The sequence below is a fragment of the Oreochromis niloticus genome, linkage group LG8, assembly GCF_001858045.2.
Source record: "Oreochromis niloticus isolate F11D_XX linkage group LG8, O_niloticus_UMD_NMBU, whole genome shotgun sequence".
Taxonomy (NCBI): Eukaryota; Metazoa; Chordata; class Actinopteri; order Cichliformes; family Cichlidae; genus Oreochromis; species Oreochromis niloticus.
In genome coordinates, this window is record NC_031973.2 from 23,688,029 (window position 1) to 23,702,939 (window position 14,911).

Consider the following 14,911-nt stretch of genomic DNA (forward strand, 5'->3'; position numbering starts at 1 on the left):
AGTACCAATGCAGTTTCCCTGAAGGCAAGACGCATGTTTAGCGTGCCACAAACGCAACAAACCAGCTGCTCTGAGCACAGTCGGCACAGCATAAACAAGCAATGTGAGTACTGTTGTATTATCCTAGTAAGAACTCAATAGGTAAGTACATGTAACAAATGTTATACAAAGCCAGTATATCTAAATACACAGACATTAATCACCTACATTGAGAATCCAGCCAGGACCAGGGTGCCTCCACCAGACGACCTATGCAATCATCTTTAAATTGAAAGCGATTCACCAGAGGTTGAGGCTGTTGTGCGTTCACCTCTGGATGACCAGGTGTTTGCTCTAACCTAACAGCAAAAAAGTGTGACTAAACCATATCAGAGAGTCTATTTTCCTTCCAAGTAAGGCCAGCATTTATGTTTGGTATTTTATGTTATGTTTTTGCTGCATTTATTTGCTCATTAATTTTCTACCTTTGTTAGGTAGTTGTATATGTGGGGTGTCACTGCTCAGTTGCTATAATATTACTTTGATATGTTAGAACATGTTTCTTACTCATGTTTTCTGCAAAACAGTACAAAATTAGACTTGTTTCTGTCTTGCACGTTGGAAATTATAATTAATGTTAATTACAGCACACCCTACCCATTATAAACCGATTCAGACAAGTGTGACAATTTACAATTAGCATGTAGGACATTACGTTATAAGGGAATAGCATTCGAAAAGATGATTGCTTAAAGGAAGGTTTAGTGTTGCAGCCAAGGATAATTTCCCAAGAGCTGTCAAGATGAAAACACCATTCAAAGTCACAAGAGCACCCAGTGAGGATTACAGGTGGTGAGATAAGGCAGGTAGAAAAAGAGAAACAGAAAAAACAGGACAGCAAACAGATAGCCATCATAGAAGCGCCAGGTGAGGTTTCAGACAGCCAACCAAATGCAATTCTTTTTCCTCTCTCTCAATTTTGCTTTCTAATGCCTGAACCTCTTTTTGCAACTGCAACAAAATCATGCATTTGAAAAAAAAAAGAGACTACAAAGGTTGCAGCTACAAAGAACTGCAGCCCAAAAAACAGCTGATGTGGGTATATGAAGGGAGGCTTGCCTGAGAGAGGTCCAGCTCTACCTATGCTGATGGTCATATCACCAGAGTCCAGGAACTGGAACGGGGGATCCTCTGCTTTTTCTTTGTGCCACTTGGAGTCAGAGGGCAGAGCCAAGGCACTGTGGGGGTCCGTACCAACACCCTGAAGATGACAGAAAAAGACAGAGACTTAGGTTGTTTTGGTTTTAGCTTTGGTTATTGATTAGCCTAGAGCTGTGAATGTCTGTATATATTTGAGTTTAGAATGTTTTGCAAAGTTGAGAAATAGAATGAATTATGCAGAAATGCAGTGCATATTAAGTGACTCCGTGTTCAGTGAGCTGTAGATGAACTTTCTTAGCATCACCAAAACATTTTCATTAGTATTTCTGATTTCAGTGAGGTTTTAGAGATGCATGTTTTCTAAATATATTTGCCATACCTGATTAAAAATGAATTGTATATAAAATCGCAGGACCATCTTTTAGGGCATTGTCACTTAAAATGCTTGTTAGCACTCTGTCTAGTGCATCGCTTCACATTGTTGACAAAGAGCTGACATGTTTTTCTACTCTGATTAAAGTCCAGTGAATGCTGTGTCTGAAAATGATATAGAAAATGTCACACTGTTGTTGGAAAGGGAAGCAATTCCAATTAAACCACTGTTCAAGCTCAAAATTAGCATACATCTCAGCTTTGGTTGGAGACAAGTGAATAAAAGGGTAGTTAAACTTTAGATTACATAGACCCTGAAGGGAATACGGACAGAAATAGAAATGCTTCAAGTGCAAAGTGAAGGGCTTAACTTAAAATAACAGCAGTGATGAACTTTGTAGCCTGCATGTTTTTAAAACAAATCTGGCTTGTGTCACGATTTGTTGAATAGAGAAGTTAAGACCCAAGTGCAGGACGGAGGAGGCAGACCAAATTAACAAAAGACGAGCTGTTTATTTAGGCTAATCCATAAAAGCTCAAAACAGAATCCATGATCATGAAGCACAATATCTAAGAGACCTCAGGAGAACGTGGAGGAAAATCACAGTGGGCAGGATAACAGACACTGCAACAACAACTGAGGAAAAGACAGGACTATTTATACACGCAAGGTGATTAGGGAAATGAAGACAGCTAAGGCAAACTACACACAGGTTTAGACAAGACAATCAACCGCAGGAGGAACTAAAACAGCACAAAACACAGGAGACGACTAACAGAGTAAAACAAGAACAACAAGAGAAGCACTAAAGGGGCTGATAAACTCCATAAATACTAAGTTATGTCCAAAATGTGGGAACACATATAATAAAAATAATATTTTTAGAAAACTATCGTTCTGGGGTAACAGAAAAAGTAGGGGCACTTAAAAATAACACAACAAAACTCACACAAAGCAGGCAGACACACTTCATGAATATCTTCATATACTTTGGTGTTTGTGTTTTATTCCTGCTTTCTTTCCTTGTTTTTTTCTGTTTTTATCTCAGAAAACTGTAAAGTAATAGTGTAAAAGTAGCTGGATGTTGAAAATCCTCTACTAACAACAAGCAATTTCCTGCACCCGCTCACCAACTGGTCAGGGAACACACATTTTTCCTTAGCGACCCGTGGTTCCCAGGCAGTCACCGACTGGTCTCTAGACCAATGTGACTGAGGCCTTGTTCTACACTGTTCACACAATATAGTCTACGTGATAGACAATTCTTCAAAATGACCACAACTCTTGAAAAAGTTATTAATAGTAAACCTGTAAGTAGCACAAGTTAGAATACACTAAGCTGGTCATTATTCTGTCCAAAATTACAGCAGTACTGGAAATCAGTCACGTAAACTTTATCTAAGTTTGTTGGAGTAAATATACCTGTGGAAGCAAAAATGTGTGTGTTGGGTTTATATCCAAAGAACTGTGACTTTAGCTCCAGACAGCTAAAATTAATTGACTTTGGACTCCTGCAAGTTAGGCGGTTAATATCTTTGTATTGGAAGAAAATGGATGTACCCTCAAGTCATATGTGGGTGAAAGAGCTGGCATCATGTATTGTATTGGAACGACTTACTCATATTGTCAGAGGAAAGAGAGTAGATTTTGAAGAAATATGGTTACCTTTAACTGAGTTTCTGAGACATTATGAAGGGAATTAATTTAGAAAATGATAAACTTGGTGCTGAGTTTTTTTGTGTTTTTTTGTTTTGTTTTGTTTTATTGTTCGTTCGCGTCTTGCTTTGTTTGTTTTACCCATGCTGTGCATTCGTTTTGTTTTATTTTATTTTATTTTATTTTTTATTATTAGTTTATTTTTTTATTTATATTTGTTTATTTTGGGGACTATGTTCTTTAATATAAATCTTATGTTAACTGTACCATTATTCTTTACTTGTTCTGTAATATAAAACTCAATAAACATACTGTTAACAAAAAAAAAGCTAGTTTGTGCAAGACAACGAAGTTAATTCTTCATCTCTGTTACTGAATATTGGTGACTTAGTCCAGTCCTTATGCATCTGTGAGTGATGAATAGTCCAACCAATGTCATTATCTATCCAATTATCTTATTTTAGACATTTCCATTCTTCAGTGCTGCAGTGTCAGTGAAAGCAGTAGGGGAGGGTTAGGAGGAGACAGGTGTCATTGACAAGTAACTGGATTTTATTTCAGTGCTAAAATTTGTATACCAAGGAGATCAGAAGTTCTATATCCATATTATGCTTTCCACAATGCACAAGTTAAAATTAATAACAGACGAGCGCTTTACAGCTGAATACATTTCACGTTCAGACAGACTCATCTGTCAGAGGGGAGACAGCTGACTGCAATTAACCCAAACACCTCTGCTTTCACTGTCAGAGTAAATGTGTTCAGCTCCATTGTGCTACCAAAGAAATGGCACCAGCACTGAGAGCATAACACATGAAACCGGTAGCCTTGTTTGTCTATATGCAGTACAGAACGTTAGATTTTCACTCACTTTCTTATTGCATGAAGGAAAGAAATTTTGTAGTAATGCTCTTTATTGCTAACTACTTACTAGAACTCCAAATACTCTTTTGTGACAAAGTAACAAAACAAGAAGGATGGGAATCAATGTGTTCTTAACAACTATTCAACACGTCACCCAGTCCTACATGCTATGCATCATGCTGTTTTCTGTGGAATAATGGCTTGATGCATGCTCAGTAATCTGGGTAAGTAACACCCCAGAAAGGTAATTCAGCTCATTTAGATGCAAAGTTTTCAGTGGGAAAAATGTTTCATCGCTCATCCAAATGTTCTTGAGTTCTTCAGTCTCAGCTGACCGCAGGTTTCCCCACTTTAAAAACTCTACAGTTGCATAACAATCAAAACCAGCACCATTGTACAATAATGAGACACAAGATCATTGATGATTGTTGATGTGCAAATTCTCTCAACCATTAAGCAATGGCCATGAGTACTATTCATGTACTATTCACAGAGTCTGGGGAATGGCAGCAATCACGTACTGTAAGATAGTGAAAGATGTACCCTTGGGGTCCCTGTTCAGTTCAGAGATGGCCGTTTCCATTTTACCCAAATGGCCTCCCTTCACTCTCTGCTCGAATCATCCTTCCTGCTAAGTATGTGCATATACTCATTGTTGAAGAGTGGCCACTGGACTGTAGCTGTAAATAGAAGACAGTGTCCTGGCGTGATGAGGCAGCTCTTCTGTGCTGTGCCATTTAGCCAGAGGGAGAAGCAGTTACTTCCGTCTATTTCTTTGTCACAAGGGCTCAGTAGCTCAGAGTTTTACTGCAGATGCCTTTCAAAATTTGCATCTCCAACTAGAATTGAACCAGCAACATTTAGCTTGCCAAGTGAGTGTGTTAACTAATGCATAGGAAACGCACAGGAAAAACAATACACTATATACATTACTCTGGCCAGGGGCCCCGATCCTTGGGGAGTACCAGTTTTAACACTTGTTTTCACTTGAGCTCTTTGTGTGTTATATCTTTGTTCTTCTTCAAAACTGATTCAGGGACCAAAATTGCACATGCAAGAGTGTTCCACACACCGTGTGTACCATGTAAACTGCCTCCATCTGACAACAGAGCTCACTGCAGGCAGACAGGCCATCAGACTACCAATGCCATGAACCATAGATTCCACTTTAGACACTGTCTGTGCTTCTCTCCTGGATCACCTGGAGCATTCTTTAAGCATCTTCCCTGTTTTGACAAATTCCCAGTTGTAAAAAACACATTTCATCTGGGCCTCTTTGATCCAGTGTTCTGCTTCCCTGGACACTGTGTCCGTGGGGGTGGTGTTTGCTCGGAGTTGCAGCATCCTGATGACATCTAAATTTATGCTCCAGTGGAGGATGTGAATCACACCCTAAATACTGATCCCTGTGTGTTAGTTTATGGTATGCATCAACTTTCAAGTGTCCCCATTACTGCTGATAACTTCAGAGTTTAATAGCACCAGCCTTTTGGGAAAACCTTCAGTTAGCGGAGACTGAAGAAGCCACTTGGATGAGTTATGAAATGTTTTTCCCACTGAAAACACTCGTGTCCACATGAACCGACACAACTTTATGGGAAAGCGGAATAATGATGATGCAGAGATGTTTTACACAGCCAGAGTAGCATAACGGCAAAATGACAGTCATCAGTCATCTTAATCAGCTTCATTACCTTCACAGTTAGTCTGTTGCCATACTTAGGAATAAGACAGGCATAAGAAACTTAATTAACAATCATTCAGGACTACATTCTTCCGAAGGATAAATAATCATAAATTAGCTTTTTGTAATCTTTGCTGGCTTTTTTGAAGAAAAAATGCTTCAAAACTGTGTCTGAGTCTCTTTCAGAAGAAAAGCAACATAATGCCATTAAAAGAAACTTAACTCAACATAAAAAGATGAAACTTTAACAGCCAACTTAGTAACAGTACAAAATAAATAAACCGGGTTCCATGTCAGGCACTATCCAAAGCCAAAAATAACATTATGAAAACCGAACACTGAATCAGCACCACAGACAGATGGAGGCTTAATTAAGTAGTTTTAAAAAATGGCCACTTTGCTGTAAACAGAGTCCATATATTCATTAGCCAACCATTAGATGAGTAATGTCCAAAAAAGACAGCTACTCCTTCCCTGTTTTCAAGCAAAAGTGAACAGAAAAATTACCCGTGCTGACTACCACAGATAACTTATGTAGACACCATGAAGTACATCACCTATGTTATCTACATGTTAGTACTTGAACCACCAGTAAAATGTCATACAAATATTTTTAAGATAAATTTGAAACTTTAATGTGGGAATTTTCAATCAGTCTTAATAATATTTTCAAATTCAGAACATTCCAGTATGTGTGTGTCTATTGTTCCCTATAAAGCTACAGAGAGTCTGACTACAAAGCTCCTGTCACTGGCGTGTGTTAAAGTAAGCTCCACTGGTAGAATAAATCCATATATGAATCCTCTTCAATCCCAGAAGAAAGCACATCAAAACCAGCATGCACTGCTTACAAAAAGTATTCACTTCCTGTTGAAAGCTTCATGTTATATTCGCACTGCTAATTCTCCAAATGGGTGGCACAAAAATATAAGTAGAAGATAAGCAAGAACTAGATGAGAATGAAATTATGGAGTTAAAGCAAAGTGGATCACATGATGTAATCCACAGCACCAATTTTGCATTGATTGAGGAAAAAAATGTTGTTTTTATCACTGTAAATTATAGAAATTATGTAACATAGCAAGTACAATGTAAAATAAAATAATAACATGCACTAATGCCTTTTCTGCTAATTGTAGATGGAAAACAAAAATGGACTCCCCGTCATGTCCCTTAAGGTTTAGACACTGGTTTCCCACAGTTTTGAGCAAGCAACACCTTCATGTCACCCAGTGGGAGGCAACCTGTCTCCAAACAGTGGATCAGACTGACTGCAGTCAGACAGATTAGCAAAGAGTTGCTAATAATTGTTGTCTAATTTTAAAATAAAGACAAAATGACAAAATATTAAGCGAGTCTGTGTCTCTTTGCCAAAGGGCACTCAACTTAGCTGGTTGCCAGTTGGTTATATTCTGCTTATATTCTTACAGAAACGCAAGATTGCCATGCACCTATTTCCCAGTTAAATTGCCTCATGCAGCAACTACATTATTTGTGGAGCGATTTTTGAACTTTTTTTTTCAAATGTCTGATGTTCTTGCTGAAATCTTAATGTAAGAGTGAATTTCTGTTAAATGTAGAAAGCAAAAGATTTGCAATAGATGGCAATAGATAGCAGCCTGACTCCATCTTATTGCCATTTACATCACTGTCTTGACGCACCAAAGTCACTTTGAAGACAGCAGCTGATTGCGAGTGTGCACAGACCTGGTCCTCGCATTCAAAGCAACCATCTCAAAGGCAACAAGACTGCAAGTTCACTGCACATTTTCAAAGCGGTTTTGATTGTCTGTGGTCTCCAACCACTGCTTTCCTAGTGTGACTGTAGCACTAGATGGTTTATTTCAAATCCAATGCATTTAAAACACAGGATGCGTGATACAACTGGCCTCACTCGGTAATATGTGCATCACAAAGTTCTTACCCACCACAAAAAATAACCCAGCAAGCTAAATTACAGTAATTTACCACCATTTTTTGTGTTAAAGCAATTTGTCACACACTCTTTTTAGATTTGCCTTGAGGTGGCATGGAAAATGCAGCCATGGTGGAGGAGAGTCGCCTGCCCGGCTACAGGAAAAAAAAAGAAAGAGAAAGTCTGATTAAAAAAATGAAACCCATTGTGTCTAAATTTCCTAAATGTTTCTTCGAGATTGATGATGTTTTTTAGGAAGGAAAAAAAAGAGAAACTAAAGCATGGCTGAAATAATGGAGTTGCTGAATGTAGTTTCCACTGAGACACTCAGTGTGCCACAGGTACAAAGAGAAAAGGCTTGACACTGAAGGTGACGTGAAAATAAACACTAACAGGCCACAAGAAAAAGCTGAGAACAGGTGGAGGACAAGGAGCAGCCGATCTGTCAGCCTGAGATGAGAATCTCAGTGCCAGGAAATTAGACTCTAAGTGCAGCAATGGAAACCATTTTTAGTGAATAATTCGAAAGAATAATGCCAATAACCATATGTTTTTAAAGGAATTAAAGTGTGCTCCTTTTCAGTTAATAGTGTGCGTTCTTTACATGTATTTATTGTTCGTCTGATGTTCATTTCATTCGAATTCTGAGCAATTTTAGCTTGCTATTAGTTTCTAAGACAGCCAGGCCTTCATCATTTTTTTTGTGAAGCTGTGTCGAAGGCACTTCTAAAATGTGTTTAAAATGCAGGGTTATCAAATTAAATAAATATATATACAGCCAGTACCTACACTAGTAGCTGAAGTAGTACTTTGTAAGGAATTTTGTAAAGTGCCTGCTTCAACAACACTGAAGTATTTAAACAGTTACCATAAATATTACGCCCACACATGTTAGTAATGTTAGCTGTTTACTGGCAGTTATTTGAGAGCCAAATTATCCATTCGCTAAGCTATCACTTAAGTTAGCATCTAGTAACTATGGCTAATAATAAAACCATAATGTTAATTCCTGCTTGTCTGTAACAATTATAAACAGTATTAATATGTTAATAAGTTATTTTTTCCTAAAGAGTGTCACGTTTCTCTTAAAGTCCTAGTTTTAAAATAGAAGCCCCAGAAGTACAGCACCAACTCCATCCATCCATCCATTCGCTTCCGCTTATCGTTTTCAGGGTCGCGGGGGCGCTAGAGCCTATCCCAGCTGTCATAGGGCGAGAGGCGGGCTACACCCTGGACAGGTCGCTAGTCTGTCGTAGGGCTAACACACAGGGACAGACAACCATTCACACATTCACACCTAGTGACAATTTGGATTATCCAATTAACCCACCATCCAAAGACATGCAGCTTATCTTTGGATGGTGGGAGGAAGCCGGAGTACCCGGAGAACATGCAAACTCCACACAGAAAGACCCCGGCCTGATGGTGGAATTGAACTCAGGACCTTCTTGCTGTGCGGCAACAGTGCTAACCACCGTGCCACCGCGCTGCCACCAACTCATGTAAGTTTTATTTAAATATATGTCACATATATACCTTATTTACAGTTATGCTACTATGTTTATTGCATTACTTCAGGCAACTTAAAACAGTGCTGTCACTGATGTAGCAAGTACAATGTAAAATAAAATAATAACGTGCACTACACTGATAAAAGCTATTTTGGAGACAGGTATATATAATCTATGCAAATCATATAAAATTTACTCTATTATTGCACTTAGCCAAGGAATTATAAAGTAATGGGTTAATTATACCCTTTTCTTAAGAGTAACAACATTACATTAAAAAATGCAGTAAAATATACCCCCAAACCGTGAGTCTTATGTTCCTAATTGCGCATGCGCCAGACCGCGCTTTTTGACTGAGCGGGACAGCAAGCAAATTCTGGGTCCTTTCTTCAGCTTCCATCGAACCCGATCGAACCACAGAAGTGAAGGTAAGCTATTTACATAGGGTGAATAATATATAATAGCGCATGCAAATGGTAATTTTTGAAGTAATGAGCTATTACACTTTACTTGTATTGCTTAGGTCTGTGTAATGCACCATTACTTGAAATGAAACTTTGAATCTGTTGCTGTCTGTTAACCGTCTAGACAACTGTCGGTAAGTTGCAATGAAATGTGTTCGTGGTACGCTTTTTATCTGTTTACTCTGTTACCAGTTCTAGGGCTGACGCACCCACCCACGTCCCCACCCCCGGTGTATCCTTTACAGGTATCCAAGTTTCTAAAGAAATAAATCACATTGACCTTCAAAATGTGGTTAATCTTAACCAAAGTCCTCAGTTATGTGAAAATGAATTGGAAATGCAAGTTGTGCAACTTCACAACCACAAAAAGATTAGACCTGCTGAAACACATCAGGGTCGAGTCCACTCCATACCCTGCCTTCATGCAGATTGCCCTTGCACTGTCAAGCCATGGGGTGCATTAAGGACACATTTGTCAAGGCATCATTCACAGTCATCCCAGCCAGGCAACATCCTTTCGTTCACATGCATTGTCTGTAATTCATGCTCTTTTGACAATGAGAGGCAGTTTTTTGAACATCTTGGTGGCCATCTAAAAAAGTTTGAAACTGTGCCATGTGTTTTTGAGGATTGGGATTATCTTTTGCAGCTTATGCGTGCCAAAGGAGGAGCTGCTGGTTCCAAGATGAGACCTTTGCTGGACACTTTGAATGACGTATGTTATTTGACTTTTTTCACAAATATGTAATTATGGAGGGCTGCAGTGGGTAGCAAGAAGGTCCTGGGTTCAAATCCTGGCCAAGGGTCTTTCTGCATGGAGTTTGCATGTTCTCCCTGTGCATGTGTGGGTTCCCCCTGGGTACTCCGGCTTCCTCCCACAGTCGGAAAACATGACTGTTAGGTTAATTGGTCTCTCTAAATTGTCCTTAGGTTTGAGTGTGTGCGTGCATGGTTGTTTATCCTGTCTGTCTCTATGTTTCCTTGTGATTGACTGTCCGGGGTGTACCCACCCTCTCACCTGTTGAAAGCTGGAGAGAGGCATCAGCCATGTTTTTGTTTTTAAGTAATTCAGTCTTAATGTATGTAAATCACTCCACTTAGTATTTTCACTAAATTGTATCTCCCTACAGACACAGAGCATTGAGAAGAAAAGGGATGTTGTTATCTGCTGCCTCATTAGCTACCTCGGGGAAAGACAAGAAGATCTTTTTCTTGACTGCCAGGTATGTCATATTGATAACAGATTACTTATTAACTTAAGGGATCCTAATGTTCTTCTCTCCTGTCCTCTCCTATCCCCTGTTCTCCCCTTCTCCATTCATCTTCTTTCCACTCCCCTCTTTAAATCAACTGAAATATATTGAAAAAGCATCTTAAATAAAACAAAACATGTGTATGCTTTTTCTTTCTTTCTTTTTAACACGTAGGAATGTGAGGATTACACAGACAATATGATGAAGGTGATCGTGATCCACAACATCATGGCTGAGGAGGATCCATCAGATGTGTCCATTGTGATTGAGGGAAACCAAGTGATGGAGGGATGTGGAAGCCGAACAAAGGCATGTGTACTGCTGATGGGACTGATATATGCCCTCAACCTCGAATATCCGAAGGAGCTGAAGAACACATTTGACACTTTTCAAAAACTGTTTTTGGAACTTGACGGGGCGAAACTACTGAACAAGGTCCACGGCCTCAAAAATAAGCTTATGCAGTGCACACACATTTCCCCTCTTGTTCCCAGATGTTTGATAACGTACATGCACAGAAACAACCTTGTAGATTTTCTGTGCTTTTGGCTTTTAAAATGGACTGAGTCGCCTTGGAAAGTGTTGTCTGCATTAGCTGTTGTGTTGCACTTTATTCTGTGTTTTTATGGAATAAAAACATTGAGATAATGAACCATTTGAATATCTTTTTTGGGGGGATACATTTTACCTTATATGAATAGGTAATGTTTATTAACTGATAATAATTAAATTTTATTAGTAATTATCAGGTATTACCAACTAGCAAACAAGAGATAATTTTACCTAATTTCAATGAGTAAGTAGCTGTTGAATGTATACATAAATATGGGGTAAATTTTACCCAATTTAATTAAGTATTTCATAGCTTTTTATTGAAGCAATTTTATACACAATATATTGAACTAAAAGGCTATGCAAATTGTTATCTCAGATTTATTGGGTAAATTCTATAGATGAGTTTTTACAGTGTAATGCCTTTTCTGCTAATTGTAGATGGAAAACAAAAATGGTATTTTTGTATATATTTTTCTGATCTTTATTTACAAAAACGTAACTCTTACTGTTTTTTATTTTAAATGACATTAGTATTGAGTATGATTAGCATTATTGGTATTACATACAAGTGTTTTCCTGGGTTTGAAACTGCAGTATTGTGACAAATCAGGTAAGAAAATACTGATGAATCACAGTTTTGTGCGTGACATGTTTTTACACATGGTTTATGCAAATATTTGTTCATGTCCTTACCTACACCACTCAACAGAACAAAAGATGTTTTACCATTATCATAAAGCATAAGGCAAAAATAAACTTTAAATTTACAGAATTTGAAGTCAAAATTTTTTATGGACAAATGTTTTTTTTAAGTATTTTGTTTGTTTTCTCATTCATTATTCAACATCTGTAAGAACTGGAAAATTTAATCACAGGTACTGTGCAAATAACAACTTTTGTGCTTGCTAATTAATTAATTATTTTATTCTTTAAACAGGTGTGAGAAATCAATGTGGAAACCAAACACGGTGTTATGGAAACTTATCTCTGAGCTGCAAATTAAATTCAATCTGTCTTTTTCATTCTTGCTCTCTGTTTATTATGTATCCCAGCAGCAATAAAATAAGGATACAGCCTACGGTGGGAGAGGCAGGAAGTTTGGTCAGGAAAAACAAAATAAAAAAATAAACTAATGAGTGAGTTGGGGCATGACATTTGGGGATGTAGTGTCACTGTTTGGCTGAAAACACTGACTGCAGCCTGACAGCCAGGCACAAACAGCTGCTGTTAGTGTGTACCCATCAGTCCATAGATTTTTATGAAATAACAAGCAATCAATATGAATCCTACAATATGCCTGGAAAATAATTGGTAATATGCATTAGGGACATTAGTACATATTGTATAACCCAAAACAGGCAATTAAATATTTCCAGAATAAAATATAACATTAAAAATTATAGTCCAATAATAACGTAATAATTTAAGCTTATATTCCAATTACGTGATTGTTCTTTCCGTGTTTTTTCACATTTACAGGGCGTCTTTATAAGGTAACTGTCACCTCGGACTTTGTGCTGGAATGAGTGCGAACGTGTGAAATCGGTTCAAAGTGTGTGTCACACCACAGAGGAACTCACTCACCATCTCTGAGGACGTTATTAACCCACAGTGGCCTTTGGTGACAGCCCATGATACAATCTCATCAGCAGGTGTGGGCTCACTATTAAAACACTTCCAGTAGCGGCAGCAGTCTAGCTCCGCTGATCGCTGAAAGTCACCCTCACTCTCTCTTCTTTTTCCTCTGTCTCGCTCTTTCTCTACTGTGTGAGCATGTTTGATGACACCACAGGCACGACACAGAGCCACATTACTATTTGTGGATATTACTGCAACCACAATTTGTGGAAAAAAAAATAATACAAATATAATACATGCACGGAAAGGAGGAGGGACTGAAGCAATACAAGAATAGAGCAAAAAGGGAAATTTATCTTTGGTTTAGCATCTTCAAAGAATAAATGGCTTATTACACTGCTGCTTGTGTTTACATTTTTAGATTATTTTCAATTTCCGGGATTTAATTGCTTTCTACATATTTCAGTTTCCAATTAAAACAAACCTGCAGAGACTTAAATCAAGCTCCAGATTCTCCAGCCTTATATGAGATTACTTTCTGACCAATCACTTCCACAGACAATTGAACTCAGCTAAACTAAGGAAAAACAGAAATAAAGAAAGAAATCCATTTTCTTGCTTTCCTCATAGATCTTTCATCAAGCGCAAAAATCAAATTTAGGCAACTTGAGCCAACGACTGATTAAATGAGTGTCCGTTAGCAAGATTAGGTAAAAACTACAGAAGTGAATTTCCTTGAGATGTGGAGTGTGGGGAAAGAAAGAAACCATTAAAATCTCAGTTCTGGGCAACTTTCAATACAGGGCATTTTGGCAGAGGCAGCACTTTGTGAGTGACCTTCTGGCTTGTGTTTTCTGTGGTGTGACTGATGTTTAAGTGGATTCAAGGACAAGCACAAATGCAGACGGGGGAAAGTAAACTGTGCTTTCAAAGCTGAACATTTGCCAAGTGTTTTGATTCTTATTCTGATTCAGTATACAGTTAGGTCCATAAATATGTGGACGGAGACAACTTTTTTCCCAATTTTGGGGCTGTGTATTACCACAATGAATTTTAAATGAAGTGCAGACTTTCAGCTTTAATTCAGTGATCAAAAAGGTTGCAAAAAAATGTAAGGAAAGCATTTTTAACACAATCGCTTCATTTCAAGGGCTCAAAAGTAACTGGACAAATGAAATGACTGAAAATAAAATGTTCATTTCTAAAACTTGTTTGAAAACCCTTTGCTGGCAGTAACAGCCTGGAGTCTCTTGAAGGCTGAAACTCATGGACATCACCAGATTGTCGGTTTCCTCCTTTTCAATGCTCTGCCAGGCCTTTACTGCAGCAGCTTTCAGTTGCTGTTTGTTTGTGGGCCTTGTGAAAAATGAAATGCATGCTCAGCTGGGATAAGAAGAAGAATTGTCTACACCTGCCCACGAAATAGCCTTTGAGTCAACTGTCCAATTAGTTTTGGTCCCTTTGAGGGTAGCTCAGCTAAAGAGCTGAAACTCCTTCAATTTGAATGTTGCTACCCTCAAATGAAAGCTGAGAGTCTGCACATTAGGACCATGTCCATTATATAACTATAATTGGAGTATGTTTCAGTTAACAGGTAAACTAACTGTTTTTATCTTCTTCTCTTACTATTTTCACTCTCTCTTTATTTACTAGTTGTAAAAGAATAAAATAATAAGTAACCTAAAATTTTCATGTATTGTTTAAGCATTGACAAAGGCATCACCACGATATTTAAACGTCTTTATTGATATTCAAGTCATTTCATTTCACTGATCTTGCTTCGTTTACCTCCCCAGTGCCAATGGAATTAGCTGAAAGTTGACTTTTGCTCCCATAACTTGCTTAGTTTACTTTCACACCACACTGTACTTTTACAGTGTTTACTCTAAAATTTTAAAATGAACTTTCTCTTTAATTA

The 14,911-nt window shown here is 38.0% G+C and overlaps 1 protein-coding gene across 2 annotated transcripts in view; it reads right to left on the reverse strand.

Moving 5' to 3' along the window:
• Window positions 1-14,911, reverse strand: part of slc39a11 (solute carrier family 39, member 11) — a 161,856-nt gene that overhangs the window by 58,231 nt on the left and 88,714 nt on the right. The window contains exon 5 of one of the 2 annotated variants that reach the window (XM_005447999.2): window positions 1,120-1,240. In XM_005447999.2, the coding sequence (XP_005448056.1) occupies window positions 1,120-1,240 (121 nt within the window). Of the gene's footprint in view, window positions 1-1,098; window positions 1,241-14,911 lie in introns of both variants that reach the window. The other variant, XM_003438683.3, reaches the window with a different exon arrangement.